Genomic DNA, 27,919 nt, shown 5'->3' with positions numbered 1-27,919 from the left:
TCCTTAGGAAAGGTTGTATTGAAGACTCATCCTATTATTTGAATAGATTTGTCATTCTATAACAGTTGTAGTGAGACACCTTCTCAGGACTGAGGACATGAAACAATGTAATGTATGTTGTTGCCTAAGTAAGGTAGATGTTGTTCTAGTATTGGATTATATCCACATTGTACATAATTGCTATTCTACTGTCACAGTGACAACATCAGGGGGCTACATGTGTGTTTGGGTATACCTGGCATCGGGCAATGTTGTCTGACATACAGCAAGATTCTTTCCAAGTAAATACAAGGACGCATAAGTTCATAGGTCTGTACTAGGCTAATGGCCCTGGAGCCTTTACAAGCTTAGCCCATAGAAGTGCCCTTGCATTGCACCGCCTGACGTTAGTTCCCAGTGCCTCTAGCAAGTACAGCCACTGGAGTGATTCCCAGGGTAAACTTCTATTACCCATCCACTCATCAAGATTTCTCTTGAAGAGGGACAGCATATTCCTTGATTCATACATATGATGTACTGTTTCCACATAACCACACATATGACAACTTGTGATGCACTTATACCATGGCACATTCATTTATCCCACTATGGTGCTGATTTTCTGAACGCTTAGGTAACTGTTCCAAACCAGCATTAAGTGACTGCAAGCATTTGTGTCCTTAACTGTTCTGCAGGAAAGATATCCCCCCTTTATACTTTGTATGTATAGAGTGGCAAAAGCCTCCCCCAACCAGTTTTGGAGATAAAAATTATAGGCAAGTAAAGTACAGCTGACTGAATGATGTCACATAGGTGGATTTCAAGAGTTGTGATAAAAGTTTCACTGTGGCTCATGAGATTAATAGCCAGATTGTTAGTTGGAGGAATTGTACAGCTAGCATAGGGAACCATTTAGTGTAAATGTACTGCCATGACATAACCATTATATCACACCAGTCTTATCCCTCAATAAGTTGCACGAACACATGTGGACTCAGTTTTGAATTTCATGGCAGTAGACATTTGTACTGCCAATGTCATGGTTAGAGTACTGTGGTGTACACAAGTGTGCTCCTCTTCTTGGGTGGTATGTGTAAAAACATATAAGGACACCTTCTTTGACAGCAGAACTTTGATATAGGACTCAGCACAATTGTGTGCACATGAGCATTCTCATTTAATTGCCATCAATCTGACATGCTAATATAACATGCATTATCAGGGGATCCTTTTTTAATTCACAGATTAATTTCATTTGATTGTGACAGTACCCATTGCTACCTCCTATGGCAGATGACGACAATACACAGCTCTGGGGAATACATTGCATCATAGTGTGACGTTTGCATCTCTTCTTATCTGTGTAGACAATAACCATGTCAAGCAGGAGTTCGTTACCCCAGGGAATTAGATATGTCACACTCTGCTCATACATTTATAAGACCACAAACACCTACATATGGGATCCATAACCATTAAAATATTGAAGTGCATAATTCCCTTCAAGGTTGATCCTCCTCATACATATGTTAGGCCTATTTCTGTGGCATATGCAGTTAATACACAGGTCAATGGCAACATAGACGGGATGGGTTTCATTCTTGCACAAGGAGATTGTGGCTTCTAAGCCATTCGAATTTTACAGCATATTATATTGACAAAATGCAAGCTCTGCAAATATCTCATAATGTATGCACTGTCCTTGTGAACTATCAACTCACCATGTTAATGACATTAATCCCCTGTTACAATGTTAATTTGTGTAACTGTCAGATCCTGTAATATCTTGTCTGCTTTTATTTATCTTTATTTGCTCAGTATGTGTGGCAACCATTAATTATTATGACATACATATTGCACAATTTTATTATTACAAAACTGTGTTTGTGACATAAGCATCTTCATATCAATTATATAAATACATATTTCTGTATACATCTCTGATTTCTGTGCACATTGTCCTCAGTACACTTTTCCTGCCTGTTGACTCTTCTATTGTTAACTGCCCTTGCTGTTTCTCCACCCCTCTTATTTCTGTTTTTGTATGTTTGAGTACTTTGCACTCAGTACACTTTCCTTGCCTAGTACAACTTTCATTATTTGCCCTATGTAGCTCTTTGTGCTGTCTGTGCAAAGACACTCAACAGATTTGCCTATAGCTAAATTTATTTGTTTATCATGTGTGCTCATTCTACACCAATACATTTTCCTTGCCATTAACACTGTTGCTGGCCATGAAAACTTACTGATATTCGTGTAAGTGAGATGAGCAGCATGCATATACAATTAGCACTGCTATTTATCATGCTAACACATAAATATTGTACAGGCTTCATATGAATCCTACACGATTATTCATGAATCTTGGTTCATTCTTGATGACCAAAGATAAAAAAAAAAGTCAATAAGGCTGGAGAAGTCATTGGGAAGCCAGAGTGGAAAGCAAGGGGTAAAACTCTGAAGCAGATAAAGGAAGCTTGGGCAGATTAGTTTGATAAAAGCGAGAAACATTGATCACTATCAATCTGCATTAGGGGAGAATTCAGTTATCTCTAGAATGAGAGGGGAGAAGGAATTTTTTATTCATTGCTGGACTGGTTGTGTGGGTCATATAGACAGACCACTGATTACTTCTAGACTGTATATGTGTGTGTGTGTGTGTGTGTGTGTGTGTGTGTGTGTGGGGGGGGGGGGCACACTGTTTTGCAGAGTAGTTTTTGTCATTGTGTACTGTTCTTAGATTATTGCTTTGCCACCTGTGTTGCTACTCCATTCAGAGAAGTGTTTATTTTAAATTGCACTTTGGTGCCACTACATGTGACAGTGGCATTTGGTATCCAAGACAAGATAGTCACTTTTTCTTAATCTCAATTTGCCATCCTAATGAATTGCTTATAGGAAAAGTGTTTTGAATTGGGTGTAAGATATTCATGAATCCCATTTCAGCTTTCTAGATGGCTACTGGTAGAACAGAGCAGAGAAGAATTATCTATTGTAATTATTGTTTTGTTTTTGGAGCTTTTCTCCCCAGGACCCCATTGAAAATGGGTTCTTCTAGGCACAATGGACTATCCTGGTAAACCAACTGCAAATAAATAAATAGAATCTTTGAGAGGAATTCCCTACATGGATTTAAAAGATATATATATATATATATATATATATATATATATATATATATATATATATATATATAGTCATGTCTACTTAATATGTTATGTAGTGTACAGCTACTCCACATGTGAATTGTATAAACTATAACTCTGTAATAGGGGCCACAGCTTTGACTTTATATTCTACTGTAATTATCTTTTGATTCATCTATGGGGTGCCAGCCACATTTACAAAGATTAGCGTATCCCTAATACAAGCTTCTGTTTTATCTCACCTCTGTGTAATTGATTACCTGGCTGTGCGTCTTTTTCTAGAATTACAAGCAGTAATTGCCTTTTAATGACATAATAGTCCTTTGATTGTCAATAACTATACTTTCCAAACTTTGGGAAGGGTATAATTCTGGTATTATGTAGTATAACAATGCACATTTTAGGAATTATTTCAGATAACCTCCATATTTTCTTAGCTGACAAAACAGTGGTTCAAAGACTGAGTCACAGAGGACACAATCATAGAAAGTAACTTCAAAAACTAATTGAGATCTTTGAATATCTGCGTCTTTTTAGTCTACTTTTTTCATATATATATATATATATATATATATATATATATATATATATATATATGTGTGTGTGTGTGTGTGTGTATATATATATATATATATATATATATATATATATATATGGATCTGCTACTTATACTCGAATGCTAAATTCACCGAATGTTAATCAACCGAACACAAACCAACGAAAGTAGATAACGTCGAAAACACACAACAGCAAATCATAAATCACCGAAAACAACAAAACGACGGATTAGTGCAGCAACACCTTAGTTAATCCTGTAGAAATAGAAAAACACACACTTTGATAGCCAAAACGCAATGCACGTGCCCATAAAAAGACGAAATATCACCGATACTGATAATAATGTCTTATGACATTTTATGCCTCCAAAACGCAAAGAAAAGGATTAACGTTTATATTTGTAAAAGATTAGCAATAGCTTGAATGTATTCCATAGGGGTGTATTCATCTTTGTTACGAAATATAACTTGGAACTGTTCTTGACGACGTATCAGACTCCTTTTCTTTGGGGTAGGTGGACAAGCTGCAGACATCCAGTAACGTATTTCATCTACCCTGTTTTGTTCCCGTCCTACAGTTTGTAGTATACTGTACATGTCAAAGATATGTTTACCAACTAAACAACGCAGTCTCCTATGCCATGCCTCAACAGCGTTTTGGGTTTTAGGCAGGTTCAGCTCATTTAATACACTTATGTTCCAAAACTGCATAGGAAATAGTGGAGGAAACCGTATAGTGCTAGTAGATCTAGTTGTAAGACTTCTTGGCTTCCCTATCAAATACCATTCTTCAAAGTATTTTAACAAAGGTTTCCCTACAACAGGAAATTGCTCCTTCAAAATAAATGTTAAATGTTTCGACAACTTCGTCCTCAGGAAGGAACGCTAACGCTGTCAACTGTTTTACACATTGCTGAAAGTGGATGTGAGAGTTATACATTGAAGTAAGCCCTAAACCCTGAATCTTTCTCCAAATATTTCTTCCAAATTGGAAGAAACACCCTTTGCAGACTGCATTGACATTACGGTTTACACTTTGAATGGCAGCAGGTTCATAATCACATAGAATGTACGAAATCTGCACATTTACGTTTTGTTCATTAAACAGATCAAAAATACATCTCCACATTAAGTTATACGCACGGTATGACTTTTTATTCATGAAGCAATAATGCAACGGTAGACTTTTGCTATACGCTCCATATTGTACAACACTATGCACTGTATATAAATGCCGACATTCTGATCCTCTCTTAAAGTATGTCCTCTCCATTAACCAGATTGTGTTAGTACTTAAATCATGCAAATTTTTTTCTGCAGTTAAAACTAATACTTTAATGTTATTCATCCCTTCTTCACAGCTCCGTTTTAGGAATGTCCCGTTCTTAAGTGGAAACTGTGTAACATCTACATTGAAGACTGCTGGAACAGGGCTCAGTTTTAAGCTTTTTAACTGGTTAATTGGGTAAAGCGTTGTTTTGATTGTATCTGCTCTATTTTCTGGGGGGGGGGAATATATATATATATATATATACGGTTCCACTTGACACTGTTTACCACTGCGCCCCCCACACCCCCCGTAAATAAGTATACCAACTCCAAGGTCACAATACAGTGGAGGAAAGAGGTTATTTCCTAACCCCACTGTAGTGCGACCTTGGAGTTGGTATATTTTGTTACGGGGGGTACAGGGGGGCTTGCCCCCCTGCATAAACTTGGTAAACAGTGTCTGGGATGTTATTTGTATTTGCTTTATAGTTTTCGATGATTTGAGATTCAATGATATGAGTTTTCGATTAAATGAGTTTTCGACGATTTGGTCTCGATGATTTGCAATTCGATGAAATGGTAATTCGATGATTTCAAGTGGAACCATATATATATATATATATATATATATATATATATATATATATATATATATATGTATATGTATACACACTTGTTTCTCGCCTTTCTGAACTAGTATAGTCCAGTTTTCATGTTATTGCTGAATCCAGGGTTGTGTTACAAGTTTCAGTGTTGCCATACCTTACTTGGATAGAAGGAAGTTTCTCTGTTCACCTGTGAGAGAGGGGAGCTTTGAGCAGGCTGTCTGTCCCTGGAGGAGTGGGTTCAGCCCAGAAGTTAGTAGTTTCTTGGCCTTTTTGGGCTAATTTTGAATGTATCTGCTCTATTTTCTGAAAAAAAAATTATATACTTGTTTCCCACCTTTCTGAACTAGTATAGTCCAGTTTTCAGGTTATTGCTGAATCCAGGGCTGCGTTACAAGTTTCTGTGTTGCCATTACCTTACTTGGATAGAAGGAAGTTTCTCTGTTCACCTGTGAGAGAGGGGAGCTTTGTGCAGCCTATCTGTCCCTGGAGGAGTGGTTTCAGCCCAGAAGTTAGTAGTTTATTGGCCATTTTGGGCTAATTTCTACCTCTTTCACTTCCCTGCTATAAAAACCTCATTTGCACAGTTTTTACATTTGTATTCCGCTCAGCAAGTGCCTTCCAGGTGTTCTGCAGAGTCTACAGCAGCAGAGAGACAAAAGAGTGACTTTGGAGTGATTAAGTATCACTTTTCTGCTTTTCTTGCTGTCTTAACTATTTCCGCCTAAAACGCCAGTTTTTTTTTAGAGAATCTGTGATTTAAAAAGTTTGTTATTGTATACAACTCCGCACAGCTCCTCGTGGTGTCCTGCAGAGTGATACAGGCAACAGAGAGACCCAAGAGAGACTTTTCCAGATTTAAGTATTTTTTCCTCTGTTTTTTTTGCTCAGACTGCCTTTTCCCACCTAAAAAGCAAATTTTTAACTGATCTGTGCTTTAAAAAGTTTAAATTGCATTTGCCTTCTGCTTTTTACAGTTTTTGCACTTGTTTTATATGAATTTAAGTCATTTTTGTATTGTATAACTGTTGTAGGCTACACACCAAAGTGCGCTAGCCTGTTTATAGCATTTACAGTGTTTTCTGTGTGTTTTTCTGCTGTTTCCTGAAAAAAACAACAACAAAAAAAAAATTCTCTTTTCCCGCCTTTGCTGAACTAGATTAGTCCAGATTTCAGGTTTTGCTGAATTCCGGACTGTGGTATAGTTTCCTGCGTTGCCCTTATCCTTACTTGGATAGGAGGAAGCTTCTGTGTTCACCAGTGAGAGTGGGGAGCTTTGAGCAGCCTATCTGTCCCTGCAGGAGTGGTCTCAGCCCTGAAACTAGTAGGTTATTGGCCGTTTTGGGTCAATTCCTATCTCTTTCAGTTTCCCTGCTTTAAAACCCGCATTTGTGCGGTTTTGCGCCAGTATACAACTCCGCACAGCTTCTCGTGGTGTCCTGCAGAGTGATACAGGCAACAGAGAGACCCAAGAGAGACTTTTCCTGATTTAAGTATTTTTTCTCTGTTTTTTTGCTCCGACTGCCTTTTCCCGCCATAAAAGTGAATTTCTAACTGATCTGTGCTTCAAAAAGTTTAAATTGCATTTGCCTTCTGCCTTTTACAGTTTTTGCACTTGTTTTATATCAATTTAAGTCATTTTTGTATTGTATAACTGTTGTAGGCTACACACTAAAGTACGCAAGCCTGTTTATAGCATTTACAGTGTTTTCTGTGTGTTTTTCTGCTGTTTCCTGAAAAAAACAAAAAAATATATATATATTCTCTTTTCCCGCCTTTGCTGAACTAGATTAGTCCAGATTTCAGGTTTTGCTGAATTCCGGACTGTGGTATAGTTTCCTGTGTTGCCCATATCCTTACTTGGATAGGAGGAAGCTTCTCTGTTCACCAGTGAGAGCGGGGAGCTTTGAGCAGCCTATCTGTCCCTGGAGGAGTGGTCTCAGCCCTGAAACTAGTAGCTTATTGGCCGTTTTGGGTCAATTCCTAATCTCTTTCAGTTTCCCTGCTTTAAAACCCGCATTTGCGCAGTTTTGCGCCAGTATACAACTCCGCACAGCTCCTCGTGGTGTCCTGCAGAGTGAGATAGGCAACAGAGAGACCCAAGAGAGATTTTTTCAGATTTAAGTATTTTTTTTCTCTGTTTTTTTGCTCCAACTGTCTTCTCCCGCCTAACAAGTGAATTTCTAACTGATCTGTGCTTTAAAAAGTTTAAATTGCATTTGTCTTCTGCTTTTTACAGATTTTGCACTTGTTTTATATCAATTTAAGTTGTTTTTGTATTGTATAACTGTTGTAGGCTACACACTAAAGTGTGCTAGCCTGTTTATAGCATTTACAGTGTTTTCTGTGTGTTTTTCTGCTGTTTCCTGTAAAAAACAAAACAAAAAAAAAAAAAAAAAAAAATATTCTCTTTTCCAGCCTTTGCTGAACTAGATTAGTCCAGATTTCAGGTTTTGCTGTATTCCGGACTGTGGTATAGTTTCCTGTGTTGCCCATATCCTTACTTGGATAGGAGGAAGCTTCTCTGTTCACCAGTGAGAGTGGGGAGCTTTGAGCAGCCTATCTGTCCCTGGAGGAGTGGTCTCAGCCCTGAAACTAGTAGCCTATTGGCCGCTCTGGGTCAATTCCTATCTCTTTCAGTTTCCCTGCTTTAGAACCCGCATTTGTGTGGTTTTGCACGATTTTGGACATAGCGCAGCATCGGGCAGCGCCGCTTAAACGGGTTTAAACTATTCCCAGCTCCACAAAGTCTGCTCTTCACTTTTTCCCTTAGAACTGTTCTAAATCTCAAAGTAAGCACTCTATTTTCATTCTAAAGCCCTGCAGTTGCTCATATAAGTAATCTTATAAGTAAGCACTAATAAACTAAAGCACTACACCCTCTTATACTCCCTTTAAGTACTTGGCTCCCTATTGGTCCTTTTTGATCAGTCAAAAAGTAGTTCCTTATACTATTCTGGCATGTCCAAAAGTCAAGTTTCGGGTTTACTCTCCAGTCCAGCTGGTGAATCTGGGAATCTTGAGACAATGTTACAACTGCCTTATGTACACAGACCACCCTCTCCTCCTCCCAACAAGCTCAAATATATGTGAGAGATGCAACTATATAGCCAAATTGGAGGCTGAGCTCTCTCATCCCAATACTGGCGCAGTCAGTCAGGAGGAGAAGGTAACCACACACACCACAAATCCAGTCTCACATAGACCTATCGCAACAGAAAACCAAACACATAAACACACAAAAACATACTCGGAGGCTCTAAATAAAAATCTGCCCAAGCAGCAGAGACCTCCAAAGCAGACATCCAAGCAACCGCTACCCCACAACAATACCCACGTATCACATAGTTCACAAAGTCAGTGTGCCACACAGTCACAGCCCTTAAGGCTAAACAACACACCTAATACACTTGTAATAGGTGACTCTATTGTCAGACACACTGATGTCCCACTCACCAGGCTGAACAAGGCGAAGGTCACTGTAAGCTGCCTGTCTGGTGCCAGGATCCGCCACATAACACAAGCACTCAGGTCACTCCAAAGCAAGTACAAATATGACTCCGTCATTGTCCATGCTGGTGTGAATGACCTGAGACATACCTCCCTGGACTACATGAACAGAGACATAGAGGAGCTCTCTGATCATGTAGCCCAGGCCGGTATGACCCTGACCTTGAGTGGCATCTTACCCTCACCAAGAATGATGCCACAGTATAAAGCCAAAATTATCAATTTTAACAATTGGCTAAAGTATTGGTGTCATTCAAACGGGATCCAGTGTCTGTCAGCCTGGGATGACAAGCCACGTTGCTTCACTAGGGACGGCGTGCACCTGTCACCCCTGGGCTTTTGAATACTGGCTAAGGCTCTTGCCACCCCCATAGTGCCTTTTTTAGGCAAGGCACAAAAGACAAACCCACCTCCATAGACAACACAAAGAAAAAGAAACTAAGGGTAATGCTGCTCAACACAAGAAGTCTAAACCTCAAGATGCACGCACTCGAGGCTCTCATCAGTATGGAGAATATCGATATCTGTGCAGTAACAGAAACCTGGTTCAAGGCTCCAGAGAGTACCCCAGCACTACCAGGTTATACCTCATACCTTGCTTTTCGGCCGCAAAACTCGGACCGAACCACAAAAGGAGGGGGGGTATCCATATTCATCAAAGATACCCAAACCTCCAGGTTAGTGGCACTGCATGAAGCATCGGAGACCATCCATGTGCAACTAACAGTGGGCAAAACTGCCTTTCAGTTTGTAGCCTGCTACAGACCACCCTCCCAAACTCAGGAACCCCACTCGGCTTTCCTGAGAACACTGGAGAATATGAAGATCTCTCCAAACACCATTATATTGGGTGACTTCAACTATCCAAACATAGACTGGGAGCACTACTCAAGCCCCAACACCCTCGCCCAATGGTTCCTAGAATTTATAAACTCAAATGCTATGGAACAACTGGTCACCACTCCCACAAGAGGGGAAAACAGATTAGACCTGATCATCAGCAACATGGGGACTCTATGTTCCATACCAGAGGTATACCCCTCGTTGGTAAGATCTGATCATAAATTAATCTCACTGGACATCCATATCCCGTCCCCACCCCCAGCCAGGGAAACCACGGTGAAGAACTTCTCAAAAGCAAACTTCACACTTCTCAAAACCGAGGTGGAATCCTTCAAAGCCCCCGGGCCAGTGGAAAATATGGCCCAAACCGCAGAATCCTTTACAAACGCTTTCTATGGACACCTGCAGGAATGCATGGATCGTGCTATCCCAAATAAAACCAAGACTCATTCCTCCAAAGGCAGGAGACCTGTCTGGTGGACCCCAGCCATAAATAAGCTATACAACAGAAGAAGGAAGCTACTACATAATAGAGCAAAATCCCAAAAAGGGAAGGCATCTCTGATCAGTACTAGCAAGAAACTATGATCCCACATGAAATCATCTAAGGCCAGCTTCGAAAGAAAACTTGCACAAGATGCTAAAGATAATCACAAGGCCTTCTTTAGTTATGTCAGGAACCTGGGTGGCAACTCCAAGATATGCTCTGAGTTAGTTCAAAATGACAAAAAATACACTGAACCCACAGATATTGCCAATATCCTGGCAGACAGGTTCAGTGCAAACTTCTCCCCCCCCCTTCTCCCCCAAAAGAGCAAATGTCTATCCCAACAGAGTGTAGCCTCCCTGACATCACAGATGCACAGGTGAGAGCTGCCCTCTCCAAAGCAAAAAACACAGCATCAATAGGACTGGGCGGTGTCCCGGACTGCGTCTTACACGAACTCCAAGAAGAACTGAACCCTCAAATAAAGTCACTGTTCAATCTCAGCCTTACTACAGGATATGTACCCATGGAATGGCGTGCAGCAACAGTGGTCCCACTCCACAAAGGTGGTGCCACAACGGACCCCGGAAACTATCGCCCTATAAGCCTGACTAGCCTGGTCTGCAAAGCTATGGAGCGTATCATCATGAAACTCATAAACAAAGACATTGGGAACCTCCAAACACTGGATCCTCCCCAATTCGGCTTTGTTAAGGGCAGATCTTGCCTCTTGAACCTGGTTGACTTCTTTGAAACAGTCACCAAGGCCATAGATGAAGGGAAGGTAGTCCACACAGCCTACCTGGACCTCGCAAAAGCCTTCGACACAATACCCCACTCGGGCATCATAAATAAGCTCACCAGCTTAAATATCAACCCCTATGTCACAAGATGGGTTGCAAACTGGCTCAGGGATAGAACCCACATGGTCAGAATTGCAGGTGCCATGTCAGACTGTAAACCAGTTACAAGTGGCGTCCCACAAGGCTCAGTCCTGGGACCTCTCTTGTTCGGTATATATTTCTCTGAGGTACAGGCTAACACGGGAGGACTATGGCTGACCAAGTTCGCAGATCACTGCAAACTGGGTGTCATAATCGACTCGCCGACTGACACAAGCATCCTCCAAAAGGGTCTCACAGAGACCGATAACTGGTGCCAGAGCCATGGCCTAAAGCTAAATTCCAAAAAATGCATAGTCATCCCCTTTTGGAAAAACAAAGTGCCCACAAATTACCACATAGGTGGTAATCCATTAAGTTCGGAAGAAGTAATTAGGGATTTGGGGACCCAAGTAGATAGCAATCTCTCCTTTGACAATCCTGTTGCCAAAGTGTTTAGAAAGACCTTCTATATAGCCCACCTTATCACGAAAGGGTTCACATCTAGATCAAGAGAGGTCATTGGGACCCACTACTCATCACTTATCAGGCCCATAATTGAATACAGTGCCCCATTTGGGATGTACCTTACCCGACACCTGCAGCAACTGGAAAGACCCCAAAAGTACCTCACCAAGAAGATCAAGGGACTCAAACAGATGCCCTATGCAGTTAGGCTAAAGAAACTCCAGCTCTACTCAGTTGCTTACCGCCTACTCAGAGGCGATCTGTGCCTGACATATAAAGCCATGTCCAACCCAGAATTAGTGGACATGCTCCACCTCAGGAAATCCAAATCCCTTAGAGCTACACACTCCAGGGACTTAAACCTCAGCACAGAAATAAATAGGACATGCTGGAGGGACAGATTCATATCCCAGAGGCTCCCCTCACTCTGGAACAAAATCCCAATCCATGTTAGGCAGAGTCCCTCAATGACCCTCTTCAAAAGAAATCTTGACGAGTGGATGGGAGATCGTAGGTTTACCCCTGGGATCTCTTCTGTGTCCCTACTAGACAGAGGCACAGTAAACTAATCTCAAAAGGGCTATCTTCTGTAACCTACTATACAGAGGCACAGTCAACTAATCTAAAAGGGTGGAGAAAGACAAACACACTCTGGCTAAGCTTATAAATGCCCTAGGGCAGATAGCCTAGTATCAACCTATGAACCTATGAACTTAAATCTATGTTTTGCATTTGTGAAGCAGGTCTACCTTTGCAACAAACACACCTAATGCTCTGTAACATACTACACCTGTTTGGCAAGTACGGTGCATAGTCTAAGGATGTGAATGCTACAGCATCGTCCACTATTACACATGCTGTATCTCTAGATAAGGCTGCCCTTTTCCTTCATTCATTTCTAATATGATACTTCTCCACCTCCTGTGGTTCAGCTGCATGGCAATGCTCAATACATTTAACAAGCTCCTCACCAGTAGATACTGGAATGGTAATAGCTCTACCTTTGCATTTACCTGTTACTTTGTATTTGCAGTTCCAATATTTTCGAGTCTTAGTTTTCTTTTCCAACTGGTGTACATACCCATCCAATACCAGTATTTCACCTCCTCGCTGAGATAGTTCTGTTCTATACACTTGACCCAGTACTCCAGGCGCTAACCTACACATATCCACCATATTGATTCAGTACATTAGTACTTCGTAACTAGCGTTGTTTGCAGTTTAAATGTGAACTGACAATTACATATGGGAAACAGTAACAAAGATGGGATGCATATTAAAAAATTATGTGAAAATTTCAGTGGTTTATTATATGTCAGTTTTGGTGATTTTGAAAGTCGATGTAATGTGTTTTCGATTTTATGTACTTTCGTTGGTTTCCGTTCGGTTGATTAACGTTCGGTGAAGTTAGCATTCGAGTATAAGTAGTAGATCCATATATATATATATATATATATATATATATATATATATATATATATGTGTGTGTGTGTGTGTGTGTGTGTGTGTGTGTGTGTGTGTGTGTGTGTGTGTGTATATATATATATATATATATATATATATCTAGGGTCTATATCACATAGTCGAAGTTTTATATCTTCAAACATGTAATGTTCGAACCTTTATGTTCGAAGTTACAAAACTTCGACTAAGCATAAAAAAAAATAAAAAAAAAAGAAGAAGGGAAAACAAAATAAACTGTTTTAAGCAGGGGGGCAAGCACATCTGCACTCCCCACATTCCCCGCTACTTAAATATACCAAGTCCGAGATCGCACCACATTGAACAAAACAGAAACCTCCGCTTATGGAGATTTCCATTGAAACGCTCAAACTTTTACAAGTTCGAACTTATGGTCTCGACCATATGAGGTTCGAACTTGTAAAACTTTGACTATGTGATAGGTACCCTATATATATATATATATATGTGTGTGTGTGTGTGTATATATATATATATATATATATATATATATATATATAGCTATATATAGATATGTGTGTGTTTGTGTGTATATAAATATATATATATATATATATATATATATATATATATATATATATGTATATATTACGTATATGTTGTTGTGTCTTTCGGCTTTTCCCGATTAGGGGTCGCCACAGTGGAACTCCGGTCCGCTAATGATTGGCAGTTGATTTTTACGTGCTGAGTTGCCAGCCCTAACGCACAACCTTCAACGAAGGTACGCCCATTCACGCATGTCCACGCAGAAGACGCTCTCTCTGAGAGTCGAACCGGTCAGCGTCTTACTGTGAGGCGACAACGCTACCGCAGCACCACCACCGCGGATATATATTACTTATATGTAATGGCTAATAATCTAAAGGTGGCCAAATGAAATAAGAAGGCAGGAAAACATCAGTGGGCTGTTATGGTTCAACTAGAAAGGTTTTATAGCAAGAAAAAAAAAGAGAGAAGGGATGTGATGGGACCTTATTTGAATCTATCTGTTCAGTATTGGAAACTACACTTCTGGAATTACAGGTTGTGCTTGCCATCTCAACAACTACCAAATTACCAAATGAATAAATAAAACAAAAGAATAGAAACAGTGCAGTTAGACAGTTGAACTCTGCAGTTTCTGCTTCAAATGTTGTGGAATTTCTTGTGCCCAAAGATAAACAGTGCAAAATAGCCTGTGGATATGTAGCAACATATTGAGAACCGACTCAAAATAAAAATCTGATCTATCCACGAGTAATTCAAAAAATTAAAAAACACTGATGGAAAAACAAGTTTAAACACTCTAGCTTTAGAACTGCATTTTTTCTGAATAATATAATGTGCTAGTTTTATTGCTTCTTAAAACAGCTGACTGTAAATACATTATTGTGGAGTATAAAAATAAAATATTTTTATAATGCTGGATAGGAAATATAATTTCTGCACCACAGTCTGTAGGCTTGAACTTTAAATATTGTCTTGCAAAGGTTTTGAATCATGATTATGTAAGCTATTTTGTTATGATGCTGACTTATTTAAAGGAAGAATTAAATGTAACAGAAAATATTGCTACATACCAAACAATACTGAAAAAAAGTAATAACAGAAGTTTCAGATTAGAGGTTCACTTCATTGAAACAATTTATTCCATTTTTATGGCTAAGGATTTACTTGATATTGTGTAGTAGCTACTTTCTTCTGTGTTCTTAACTGTCATTAAGAAGTGAAATGTAACATAAGGTATGTATAACACAAGTCCATTGATGGAACAAGTTTGCAGCAATCTTTTCAGCCTGGGCAAACATTTGCAAGCATCATTGCAGTGCCTCATTGGTTGCACTTTTTATTATTTTAGCCAGTGTGTCTTTGTCTTATCTCTGTTGAAGTTTGCAGCAATCTTTTCAGCCTGGACAAACATTCGCAAGCATCATTGCAGTGCCTCATTGGTTGCACTTTTTATTGTTTTAGCCAGTGTATCTTTGTCTTATCTCTGTTGAAGTTTTATCATGCATATGTACTTACTCAGAGGTTTGCTGCTGGGCTACTGATGGTATAACTTATTTTTAAATTTTGTAGCACTGTTGCACCTAATACATTATGGTAGAAGTCCACACTAGAACACTACCATTTGCTAGTCTGATGTCCTACATATGCCTTTTAAAAAAGTGAAAAGTCATTTAGAATGTAGAAAGTATGAACGAAAACTTCACGGAAACAGTGAAAACAGTCTTTCATTTGTAATTTGAGGCAAGCAGTCCACAATCCATTTAAAAGAAGATGGTTTTATGACATTAAAGCCCTAGGCTTTATCATCATTCTTACAAATTTAAATGACTCACGATAACCATGGAGATTTTCTTCTTGCAGAGTAGGCCATGTGCCCCAGAAAATTCCATTTCGAACTCCAGTGTAACGTTTTTTGTAGAATTTTCCATTTAGATTGGCAGACATGCATGCATCAAACCACCAGCCAGAACTGTAGTATGCTCCACAATTTCCGGAAGGATACCTGTCATTGTCCCTGTCATGGGTAGTGAAGTACCTTTGATCATGGTTGTATTTTTTGCTATAGCGCATAGCATCCCCTGCAGTTCCCCTGTAGTCACCAATTGTTAGGCGATAGCGAAGAAACTCATTAGAGACATAGAATTGTTTATATTCTGCATATTTTTTATTTCCATGGAAGTCTTCAAGCTCAATTCTGAGACCCATCTCAGTAGCTTTGGTCAGATTGTGGATGTGGTCATTTCCTAGCCAGAATTCACCAGTAAGGCTACCAAATCCTTTTTTATATTGGTCCCATGTTGTATTGAATTTAACTGTACCATCTCTGCGAACTTGCAACACAGTCCAACCTCCTCCTTCTGTCTCCATGTCACAGTACACTTCAAAGGGTCCACTTTTTGAATCAGGGATTACTGGATAAATCCCGCTTCTCCTTTCACCCTGTTGGTAGTATGAAGAACAATCCTTGACTGTTTTAGGAGTTGCTGTAATAAAAAAAAAATCATGTTTTATTTTTTGATTAAGGGCTATATAAGTAATATAAAAATGTCAAAAATATTTATAAAATGTATGTCTCATTAGTGGATATGTTATGAGAATTTTCTCTTTCATAATATATCCTTTTTTTCTTAATGCTTCCCTGTTTTGAATTTACATTTTAACTTGCACTAATTTCATAGTAACCAGTATATACAATGCATATTAAACAAGCTGGTGTTAGGTTTCATACTTGTCTAAGATTCTGACAGACCTTCATGTCTCCTCTGTGGTCATACTCATTACCAGTTCCATCTACAGATAACTGCCAGTCTGAAGTAGTTTACATCATTTGGTCTTTAACCTGTGGGTTACGGATCCGAGCCGGCAACTTTTACTAGCATCAGCTCCGAGCTCCAAACTCCAAACTCCTCCCCTTTTTACCCATAATACATCTCCACTGCCTTCCATTCCCCAGATCTTGTTTGCCGCAAATTGCTTCAGCATCGTGTTTCTTGAGCTCCAACTAGTCAGATGGGTAAAACCTCAGTGAGTAGCTTTTTTCTTGTCAGATTAGTCTTAGTGTAGATCCCCTTTCTCCTTCCCTCTCTTGGTGCGTCGAGTGTTAGTGTTTTACAGTAGTTTGTACTGTTGTGTAGGTTATAGCTTCCCCTCCCCCCCCTCAGTATTTTCTGTATACTTGTGTGGTGAGTGAGGAAGTAAGGATAGCTATGAAGAGGATGAAGAATGGAAAGGATGTTGGTCCAGATGACATACCTGTGGAAGCATGGAGGTGTTTAGGTGAAATGGCAGTGGAGTTTTTAACTAGATTGTTTAATGAAATCTTGGAAAGTGACAGGATGCCTGAGGAATGGAGAAAAAGTGTTTTGGTACCGATTTTTAAGAATAAGGATGATGTGCAAAGCTGTAGTAACTACAGAGGGATTAAATTGATCAGTCACAGCATGAAGTTATGGGAAAGGGTAGTGGAAGCTAGGTTAAGAAGGGAGGTGATGATTAGTGATCAGCAGTATGGTTTCATGCCAGGAAAGAGCACTACAGATGCAATGTTTGCTCTGAGAGTGCTGATGGAGAAGTACAGAGAAGGTCAGGAGGAGTTGCATTGTGTCTTTATGGACTTAAAGAAAGCATATGACAGGGTGCCTAGAGAGGAGTTGCGGTATTGTATGAGGAAGTCGGGAGTGTCAGAGAAGTATGTAAGAGTGGTACAGGATATGTATGAGGGTAGTGTGACAGCGGTGAGGTCTGCGGTGGGAGTGACGGATGCGTTTAAGGTGGAGGTGGGATTACATCAAGGATCAGCTCTGAGCCCTTTCTTATTTGCAATGGTGATGGACAGGTTGATAGACAAGATCAGACAGGAGTCCCCATGGACTATGATGTTTGCAGATGACATTGTGATCTGTAGCGAGGGTAGGGAACAGGTGGAGGAGACCCTTGAGAGGTGGAGATATGCTCTAGAGAGATGAGGAATGAAGGTCAGCAGGACTAAGACAGAATATATATGTGTGAATGAGAGGGAGGATAGCAGAATGGTGAGGATGCAGGGAGTAGAGGTGGTGAAGGTGGATGAGTTTAAATACTTGGGATCAACACTTCAGAGTAATGGTGAGTGTGGAAGAGAGTTGAAGAAGAGAATACAGGTAGGATGGAGTGGGTGGAGAAGAGTGTCAGGAGTGATTTGTGACAGATGAATACCAGTAAGAGTGAAAGGGAAGGACTACAAGAGGGTAGTGAGACCAGCTATGTTATATGGGTTGGAGACAGTGGCACTGACAAAAAGGCAGGAGTCAGAGTTGGACGTGGCAGAGTTAAAGATGTTAAGATTTGCACTGAGTGTGACAAGCAAAGGTGGATAGGATTAGGAATAAGTATATTAGAGGGTCAGCCCAGGTTAGAAGGTTTGGAGACAAAGCCAGAGAGGCAAGATTACGTTGGTTTGGACATGTGCTGAGGAGGGATGCAGAGTATATTGGGAAAAAGATGCTAAGGATGAAGCTGCCAGGTAACAAGAAAAGAGGAAGGCCTAAGATAAGGTTTATGGATGTGGTGAGAGAGGACATGCAGGTGATTAGTGTGACAGAGCAAGATGAAGAGGACAGGAAGAAATGGAAACAGATTATCTGCTGTGGCAACCCCTAACGGGAGCAACCGAAAGAAGAAGTGATGAGTGGGTGTGTGTGTTAGTTAGAAAGTAATTGCCTGTTTTTTTATTAGGCTATTTTTCTATAAATAATATGGCTGAAAAGCTTGTTTTCAAGCGTTGCACAGAGTGCGGCCATAAGTTATCCCCAGCGGATGGCCACAATCTGTGCGTCTTATGCTTGGGCATGGCCCATTTCAGTGTGGACTGCAATATCTGTGCGGGCTTCAACCCCCGCTCCATAAAAGATAGAAAGGCCAAGTTGGTCCTCAAAGGCCTTCTTCCTCCTTCAGACTCTGTTTCCTCATCTCTGGCTTCGGTCACAGCGGCTGCTGTGGCCGCTTCTCCTCCCTCCCAGGCTGGGACTCAACCTCCTTTATCTAAGCCTGTGGTAGAGGAGCAGAAAAGAGGTAGAGAGAGGGAGAGAGAGTCAAAGACGAGGGAAAAGAGAAAGAGGTCTCCGGACCTCGCTTCTCCTAACAAGACACCACAGATCCATGACTCCCCTCAGCTCCTATCTCCGAGGTTCTCCCTGGAGCCAGAGGAGACATGTCCAGCTTCTTGGGCCTCTGTGCCCCCACCCACCAGGTCAGAGTCTGTGGCCTCGTCGTGGTCTACCCGCTCTTTGTCTAACATTGACCTGGATAAAATGATGAGGCATTTTATCTGTACACAGATCCAGATGGGGGTCTTGCTATGCCCCCCTCCCTCAGGAGGGGGGAGCTTGCTTCCTTTTTTTCAACCAATATCTCCTTCTCCATTCTGACCTTCGGGTTCGGAGTACTCTGATCCGAGGTTGGTTTGGTCAGGGGATCGGTGCCAACGGTACCTGCTTCCTCGACGTTGACAGCTGCTTGGAGCATTTCGGATCCGAGCCGCTCTGAGCCAGAGCTTGGGTGTTGGATCAGAGTGAGTGGAACCTTTTTCATCGGCTCAGACTTTGTCGGGCCAGGTTCCCTCCCACGGAGCTCTGTCCACCTCGGGCCCTGCTCTGATTCTGTCATCGGACCCGGGGAGAACAGCCTCCTTATTGGTTTCTCAGGAGGTTCGCTCTCCTTTGGCATTTGACCTGGTAGAAAATATTCTCTCTGTCAGATCGAGACCCCTGATCGCCCCCTCAGACTCCTCCCAGATCCCCTTGGCTCTGTCTATGGTCCTTATTGTTTTAACAGAGGGACAGTCCGTGCTTCAAGAGCCCCAGATGGTTCCCCCCACGGAACAAGTAGCTTGCGAGCTCCCCCCAGAGATCCACAACGTAGAGGTGCCTCACAAGCACATGTGCAAGAGAGGAGGCACTTGGACTCCCCCGAGTCCCTCACCGAGGACACAGACTTAGATGATGGAGAGGGTTCCCCTAGGTCACCCCCAGAGGATGTCTCCTTTAGAGACATCATGGAGATCCTGCACCAGCATGGAGGTTGCTCTGCCCCCAAACCTTCTTCTGATGAGTCCATGTTCCTGGAGGCTTTCGGCATGGACCCATCTACTTCCTGGGTGTCCTCTCCCATGGATGCTTTGGTGGATCTGGTCACCTTGCGGGCATGGAAGGAACCAGACACCATGTAACCTTTCCCAGAAAGACCTGAGAAGATCCTGAGCCCCTCCCCCCCATAGACAGGCCAGCTTGGAATAAGGGCTCCCCCATAGATGCCATGGTGGTAACAGCAGCCGCTAAGAAGGAACTTGCTCAGGAGAGTTTCTCAGTCCACCCTCCTGACCGAGAGTCATGGATGATGAACCCCCTAGGGAAGCAGGTGTACGCTCCCGCTACCTTTTCGATTAGGATGCTGAACTACATGGCCCATGTCACCAGACTCCAACGTGACCTGGTAAAGGAGCTGGAGGAGTCTCCCCCCACGTCCATGTCACAGGAGGACAAGGCTTTGTTCTCTGCGAGGATGGCCACTTTAAAAGCAATATGTAATATGTCCATGCGACTCCTCTCACATGCTATGGAAGGAGTGGCTAGGGCAGCTGTGTCCGGCGTGTCCATGAGGTGCAACCCCTGGCTCAGGTTGTCAATTTTTCGAACCCTTCAAGGCGTCTTTTGCCAGTACCCCTTATGACGGCTCTACACTCTTTGGTAAGACCGTCAAGGAGACATTAGTCCAGAGTGAGAAGGACAGGAAGACACTGTCTGCCGTCGGGATCCACTTCTCTAACCCTCAAAGGTCCTTTTCCCAGAACTGGAGAGGGCAAAAGAAGATGGGGTTCTGGAAGTCACAGTATTCCTGGGACACTCAGGGCTCTTCTTCCCCCAAAGGCAGAGGGGGACAAAATGGATCCCAGCCCAGAGGCAGAGGATGTTTGCAGAACTTTGGGTCTCGAGAACTTTTCTCGGACAGACCCGGGCAGCAACCCTGAGGGGGTTGCCCGACTGCTCTACTCTGGCGGCAATTGGGGGATGATTGTCCTTGCACCCAGTGGCATGGGAGTCCATAACAACAGACCTTTGGGTGCTCCAAATCATATCCAGAGAATAGTCTGTCCCCTTCGAGGGTTCCCCCAAATCTCCCAGACACCTTCCGGATGTACCACCAATGCAAAGGGAAGCAGCAGCACAGGAAATTTCCAAGCTGCTAGAAAAACGAGCCATCGAAAGCGCCCCCCCGATCAGTCTGGATCGGGCTTCTACTCCAGGTTCTTTTTGGTGCTAAAAAAAACGTGAGACTTAAGGCCCATTCTGGACTTCTCTACCCTGAACCTGTCAGTACCAAAGAGAAATTCTGGATGGTCACATTACAGTCCATTCCGCTTTCAGCTAGGAGTCAATCACTACCAATTTCGAGCCCTACCCTTTGGTCTCACCACAGCCCCCAAGGTGATGGCAGTGTTAGCGGCTCACCTGAGGCTTCAGGGGATTCAGGTCTATCTGTACCTGGACAATTGGCTCCTCTCTGCTCCCACCAGACGTCTACTCTCCCAAACCAGGGATTATTTCTTGACTCTTGCCCTGCATTTGGGGATCACAATCAACATGTCCAAATCTCTCCTAGATCTTGTACAGGTGGTAGACTACATTGGTGCCAGGATAGATACTCTACAGTGCAAAATCTTCCTTACCTCAGAGAGAGTTCAAAACCTGAGGATGCATGTCTCCCTGGTCTACCACTCTCATCTCCCAACGGCAGAATCAGTGTTGAGGGCCTTAGGCTCGATAGTGGCGAACATAACTCTTCTCTTGTGTGCTCGGTTACACATGAGAATTCTGCAGTAGATTCTATCTGTACATTGGTCCCTGTTGGAACTGCCATTGACATATCCAATTCAGCTCATTCAAGTCTGTCGGTCGTCCCTCATATGGTGGATGTGCTCTCTGAACATTTTGGAGGGATGACCTTTTGTTCCAGCCCCGGCCCAAGCCACAGTGACCATGGATGCCTCCCAACCCGGGTGGAGGGGGCATTGTTTGGGCAGGACAGTCCAAGGCCTTTGGTCCCCCATAAAGACCAGCTTGCACATAAATGTCCTAGAGATGAGGGTTGTCCTTCTAGCGTTGCAGGCTCTTCATGCCTTTCTTCCTCTGGGGACGATTGCTATCCAGTCAGACAACATGTCAGTGGTCTGGTATATCAACAAATAGGGAGAGACCAGATCTTACCCCCTTTGTTGCGAAGCCATGAGAGTGTGGGAATGGGTGATCTCCACTGGTCGCTTTCTCAATGCAACGCACATTCCAGGATGGTCCAACATCCTAGCGGACAGGCTAAGTCGGACCATTCTGATGCCTTACGAGTGGTCTCTGAATCTGTCAGTAGCAGAACAGATCTTCAGCGAGTGGGGTCAACCTTGCTGCGATCTCTTCGCATCTCCTTCCAACGCAAAGTGCAGCAAGTTTTCTGCTCTAAACCCCCTGCTGGGGGAGTCCTCCAGAGATGTTCTAGTTCATGCTTGGCCTCCCGATCTTCTATATGCTTACCCGCCAGTGCCTCTCATTCTGAGGTTTCTACAGAAAGCTCGTCGACTGGGGAGCAAATTTATCCTCATTGCCCCATTCTGCCTTCACCAGGTATGGTTTCCCTTCCTTTGGTCTCACCTTCTGGCTCCGCCTTGGATCCTAGATCCCATTCAGGATTTAATTTCACACCCTTCGGGGGTGGCTCATCCGAATCTGGGCAGCCTGAAGCTCACAGCTTGGCTGCTCCAGTTCCCGTGATTGCTAGGACTCCTGGACTATCCTCCTCAGTTAGATCTGTTTTGGTAGCTGCTCATAAGTCTTCAACTAGGAAAGTTTATCGCAGCACGTGGAAATGTTTTTCTATTTGGGCCTCTCAAAGGAGTTTAGATCCTTTCACGACTCCTATTTTCGCCATTCTTGATTTTCTAATTGATATTTTTCAACACGGAATAAGTTCTTCTACTGCCAAAGTTCAGTTGGTTGCCATCTGTCATTTTCATTTGGGCGAGAATTCTGCCTCTTTAGCCTCTTCCAGACTGTGTAAAGCCTTTATCAATGGCACCTTTTTTGTTACGCCCCCCCCCCAGTCAAAGATCCTGTTCCCCCATGGGACCTTACTATGATTCTTCAAGCTTTGGTTGCTCTGCCTTTCGAGTCTGCCGCAGCTGCAGATATGAAATTTTTATCTTGGAAAACAGCTTTTCTGGTGGCTATTACCTCTTCAAAAGGGTTTCAGAATTACAGGCCTTTCCATCAAAATTCCTTACATGATTTTTCACAAAGATAGGGTTTCCTTTCGAACCAATCCATCCTTTCTTCCTAAGGTGGCATCACCAGTCAGTCATCAATCAGACTATCAATTTGCCTGTGTTTTTTCCTAATTTTATTAACAAGATGGAATACAAACTCCACATGTTGGATGTTCATAGACAGTTATGATTGTATTTACACAGGACAAAAAATTTCCATAAATCTGATCAAGTGTTTGTATCCTTCTATAAACCCTTTTTGGGGAAACCTATCTCCAAGGTCACTATAGCTAGATGGATTTCTTCATGCATCCTGCAGGTCTATAAGGACAGAGACATATCTCCTCCAGGTCAGGTGAAAGCTCATTCCACTAGGTCCATGGCTACGTCAGTGGTCTTTTGGTCTAGAGTATCTTTGGATGATATTTGTTCTGCAGCTACTTGGTCCTCATCTCATATGTTTATTTCTCATTACAAATTGGATTTGACTTCCAGAAGGAGAGCATCCTTTGATTCTACGGTGCTCTGGATTATCCTTCCATGAGGGCCTCCCTGGAGTTTAGTAGCTGGGGACTCTGTCCCACAGGTTGAAGACCAAATGAAGTAAACTACTTCAGATAAAGAAGTTATGTACTCACCATAACGTTCCATCTAAGTAGTTGTACTTCATTTGTCTTCAATCATCCCTCCCTCCTTCCCCCAGACCTTGGCATATGATCAGCCTACGGGCTGCAGTATAGGTCATAAGAAATTGTTTCAGGTCGGGTTATCAGTATAAGGTTCAGCAAACTCGATCTGGGGATGGAAGGCAGTGGAGTTGTATTATGGGTAAGGGGAGGAGTTTGGAGCTCGGAGCTGATGCTAGTAAAAGTTGCTGGCTCGGATCCGATACGGATCCGTAACCCACAGGTTGAAGAGAAATGAAGTACAACTACTCATATGGAACATTATGGTGAGTACATAACTTCTTTTTCTAGAATTTTCCCATTTAAAGATGATTTATGAGTAATCAATATCATCTAGTAAAAACACTGTCCTAAAAAAGCACTCTATATGGTTTCATATCTCTTTTAATTAGCCCAGATACCATAAGGTGCAATACCCTCCTCACCTGAGCCACACACCTAACAACACTGTCCAGACTCAGCTTTTGTACATGTTTTGTTCCAAGCAAATGGAGAACAGCTACAGTCATTCCCCTGCATTAAAGGAGGACCTTCCACGGACCTAGACAATTATAGACCCATAAGTCTGACCAGCCTCATATGTAGAGCCATGGAAAGACTTATTATGGAATTAATCAATCAGGGAATAAGGAACCTCCAAGCACTGGACCCATCTCAGTTTGGATTCTTCAAGGATGGTTCATGCTTTCTCAGTATGGTGGAATTTTTCAAAAAGGTCACCAAAGCAATGGAAGAAGGCAAAACTGTACATTTTGCATACCTCAACCTGGCCAAAGCTTTTGACACAATTCCCACTCAGAATAATAGAAAAGCTAAATAAACTAGGAATAAATTCCATGTCACCTGATGGATTGCCATTTGTCTCACTGATAGGATGCAGATAATCATAACAGGGGAAGTTACCTCCACAAAGACACAAATCACTGGTGGAGTCCCTCAGGGTTCTGTGCTGGGACATGTCCTGTTTGGCATCTACTCTACTAAAGTAAAAGCCAGTACCAAAGGGCCCTGGATGACTAAATTTGCAGATGACTGTAGCCTAGAAGCATTCATTTAATCCCCAGATGACTTAGCCATCATGTAGGAAGGTTTGTCCCAAATAAATAACTGGTGCCAAAATCATGGGCATAAACTAAATGCCAAAAAATGCTTTATTATATCCTTTGGGAAGTCATGTACCCCAGACCTGCCATGTTGAAAAAACACCCTCAAGAGATGACCCTGTTGTTTGGGATTTGGGAACTTGTGTGGACAGTGACCTAACTTTTAACTAACGTGTCTATAGTTGTAAGAAAGCTTTTCTTTATTGCACAGCTTGTAAACAAAGGGATTGTGTCTAGATTTAGGAGTGTCATTGTCCCCCTTTACTCAGCCTTCATTAAGCTAATCATTGATTATAATGCTCCCTTTGGCATGCATCTGTCCTGACACATGCAGCAACTGGAACATCCACAGAGATACCTTACTAAAAGGAAACAAGGCCTAAACAACATGGACCGACTCAAAGCCCTGTCGCTATACTCATTATCATACAGACTGATAAGAGGTGACCTGTGTCTGGTGAAAAAGGCACCCTCAAACCTTTTACTGATTGATTTACTGCACATCAACAAGTCAGATGGCATCAGAAATACTCCATCTAGGGATCTAAGCCTCTTCTGCAAAATCAACAGAATGGTTTGGAGGGACAGGTATATTTTGATGAGGATATCACTGCTGCAAAACAGACTATCCATCCACATAAAATAAAGTTCTGCCCTGTCCATATTCAAATGCAAGTTAGATCTGTGGATGGGAAACAGAAAATGTACCGCAATGACTGTCCCCTGTACTACTACTAATGGACAGAGGCAGCTCCAAAATGCTTATAACTGGGATTATACCACAGATAATTTGAGGGACCCCAGTTATTCTCATTAGGGGTAATATATAATGTTAAGTTGTCAATCTCGCCTTCATTCTTGCTTGATGGGTTCGGAGCCGATCCCTCGGCTCCGACTCGGCACTTGCTAAGCTCGAGAGTCACTTTTACCAGCTCGAGGCAGCCCCATATCCCATGATGCAAGGCGGTAAGTACCCAGATCTCGTTTGCCGCTTCGCTTATGAGGTCCTCCTTTTACCAGCTCCTGGTAAGTGATTCACTACTTTGATATTTTAGCCCCTTTTTGCTAAAAACCCTTTTATTTTTAGTTTTAAGTTAATTATAAAGATTTTCTGACAGAAATTCCCTGTCTCTACTAATATTTTTTTAGTCAAACTTTACCCATCCCATCCCCCCCCTGTTAGGGTGTGTGTGTGTTTTTTCTAGTATTACCTTTTTGGTATTTTATTTAATTTAATTCTTTGACTGGTGTGTGTGTGTGTTGTGAAACATCATGTCAAAGGAGAGGGTCTCAGGCTTTAAGAAGTGTGACTCGTGCTGTCAGAAGATGTCTCTGACAGACGGTCACACTTCTTGCCTGTATTGCCTGGGGCCTCTTCACCTGCAGGACTCCTGTGCTATATGTCATTCCTTCAGCCAGAGAGTCCTGCAGGAAAGAAGAAATAAACTGATACTTAGGGGCCTTCTTAAGCCGGAGGGCTCTCCGGCTAAGTCGGCTCCATCTAAATCTGCCAAATCTTCCAAGGCCCAGGCTTCTGTGTCTAAGCCTGCGGCCTCGGCTCCGACTCGTTCTGAGTCGAGATCGCTCCGGCTGGAGCCGATTCTGGCTTAACAGCCGGCACCGATGGCTATCGGTGCCGATTCTGCATCGACCACTTCGGTGTCGGCTCTGATCGGTTCCGACCACCATGTGGCACAGGCATCGGTGTTGGCTCCGATCGGCTCCGACACCGTTACTTTTGTGGCTGTATCGGCTCCGGCTGGAGCCGATGCATCGAGGCTTCCTGTCGGCTCCGATAAGTTGTCGGCTCCGACAGGATCTTTAGTTTCATCGGTTCCGATGGCTCATTCCAGGAAGAGGTCGAGGTCTCCTTCCTTGGAGCCGATACTTCGGCTCGGCTTCACCTCTCCTTCGAACGGAGCCATCGGAGCCGATCTTCAAGGTCATCCAGACTTTCAGACCATGACTTAGAGAGTGGTCAGCAGATTACTTAAGTCACAGGCACTGGCCCAAATGTTACATAGTCCGTCTCAACAGGCGACTGTTGGTCCACACCCCGTTACAGTTCCTCCTTCAACTCTACCCCAGAGCTTGGAGTTGGAGTCTTCGAATAGTTACTGCTACGGCTGGAGGACAGATACCCCCTTCTGTTCCTTCAGCCTCTACTCTTATCTCCTCTTGAGACCTTCCTTAGAGGGATTCGGTGGTCGGGCTTCCATGGTCTCCTCCGAGGGGGTGAGTGGCATCGGACCCTTGTCCGAACCCGCTCTTCCCCTTGGAGCCTCGGCCTTGGTGAGCTCGGCTCCGACATCTGCCTCGGAGACTTCCCTTCGGTGGTCCCTGGAGTTCCTAGTTCTTGAACGGGTTCTCTCGGACCTGCCTGGGAGGGGAGCATTCGAGGTGATGAAGAGTGTGCTGGCCACTGGTATCAGTCAGCAGTCTGTTCCCGTAGCTCCTCCCTCTATAGTGCCTGTTGACGTCTCTGCCACTTCTCTTGCTACAGGACCCAGAGATCCTCCGCCTCAGGTTTCCCCATTGGGAATTTCCCCCTCTTTCGAGGATTCTCCTGATGTTTGGAGATCCTCCTAGGAAGAGGACTTGTAAGAGGAAACATGTAGACTCCCGAGTCTGTCACTTCAGATACTGACTTTGATGTGTCAGAGGGATCCCCTAGATCCCTCTCTGAGGATGTCTCCTTCTCAGCCATCCTAGAACTCCTTAAACAGAGGCGAAACTGGCCCACCAACAATCCCTCTGAGGATGAGTCAGTATACCTAGAGGCGTTTGGATCTCGGCCCTCCACCTCTTGGGTGTCTCCGCCTTTCGACCCCCTTATGCAGGTTATTGCCCGAAAGGCGTGGGCAGCTCCTGACTCTGTAGAGCCAGTCCCTAGGAGGCCTTCAAAATTTATCACTGCCCCGTGTGACAAGCAATTCCTCACTAAGGGTGTCCCCGCTGATGCCATGGTGGTGGCTGCTGCCACCAAGAAGGAACTTGCAGATCCTTCCGTGCCCGTCCATCCTCCTAATAAGGACTCTAGGACCATGGATAGGTACGGTAAGCGGATGTTTTCCTCAGCGACCTTTGCTATGCGTTTGCTGAATTACCTATGTCACTTCACCAGACTC

The 27,919-nt window shown here is 42.9% G+C and overlaps 2 protein-coding genes across 7 annotated transcripts in view; one reads left to right on the top strand and one right to left on the bottom strand.

Moving 5' to 3' along the window:
- Nucleotides 1-27,919, top strand: part of CCDC146 (coiled-coil domain containing 146) — a 4,019,163-nt gene that overhangs the window by 1,008,848 nt on the left and 2,982,396 nt on the right. The window lies entirely within an intron of this gene.
- LOC122815746 (fibrinogen beta chain-like) overlaps nt 14,826-27,919 on the bottom strand; it is a 674,021-nt gene continuing 660,927 nt past the window's right edge. For all 6 annotated transcript variants that reach the window (XM_044088499.1, XM_044088501.1, XM_044088503.1 and 3 more), the window contains one exon: nt 14,826-16,199. In XM_044088499.1, the coding sequence (XP_043944434.1) occupies nt 15,493-16,199 (707 nt within the window). In that variant the 3' untranslated portion in view covers nt 14,826-15,492. The remainder of the gene's footprint in view (nt 16,200-27,919) is intronic.

This window comes from Protopterus annectens, chromosome 11.part0 (genome assembly GCF_019279795.1).
Source record: "Protopterus annectens isolate FY-2018-M chromosome 11.part0, PAN1.0, whole genome shotgun sequence".
NCBI classification, from domain to species: Eukaryota; Metazoa; Chordata; order Ceratodontiformes; family Protopteridae; genus Protopterus; species Protopterus annectens.
The sequence above is the reverse complement of the archived record's forward strand: the minus strand, read 5'-3'. Positions and strand labels throughout refer to the sequence as shown.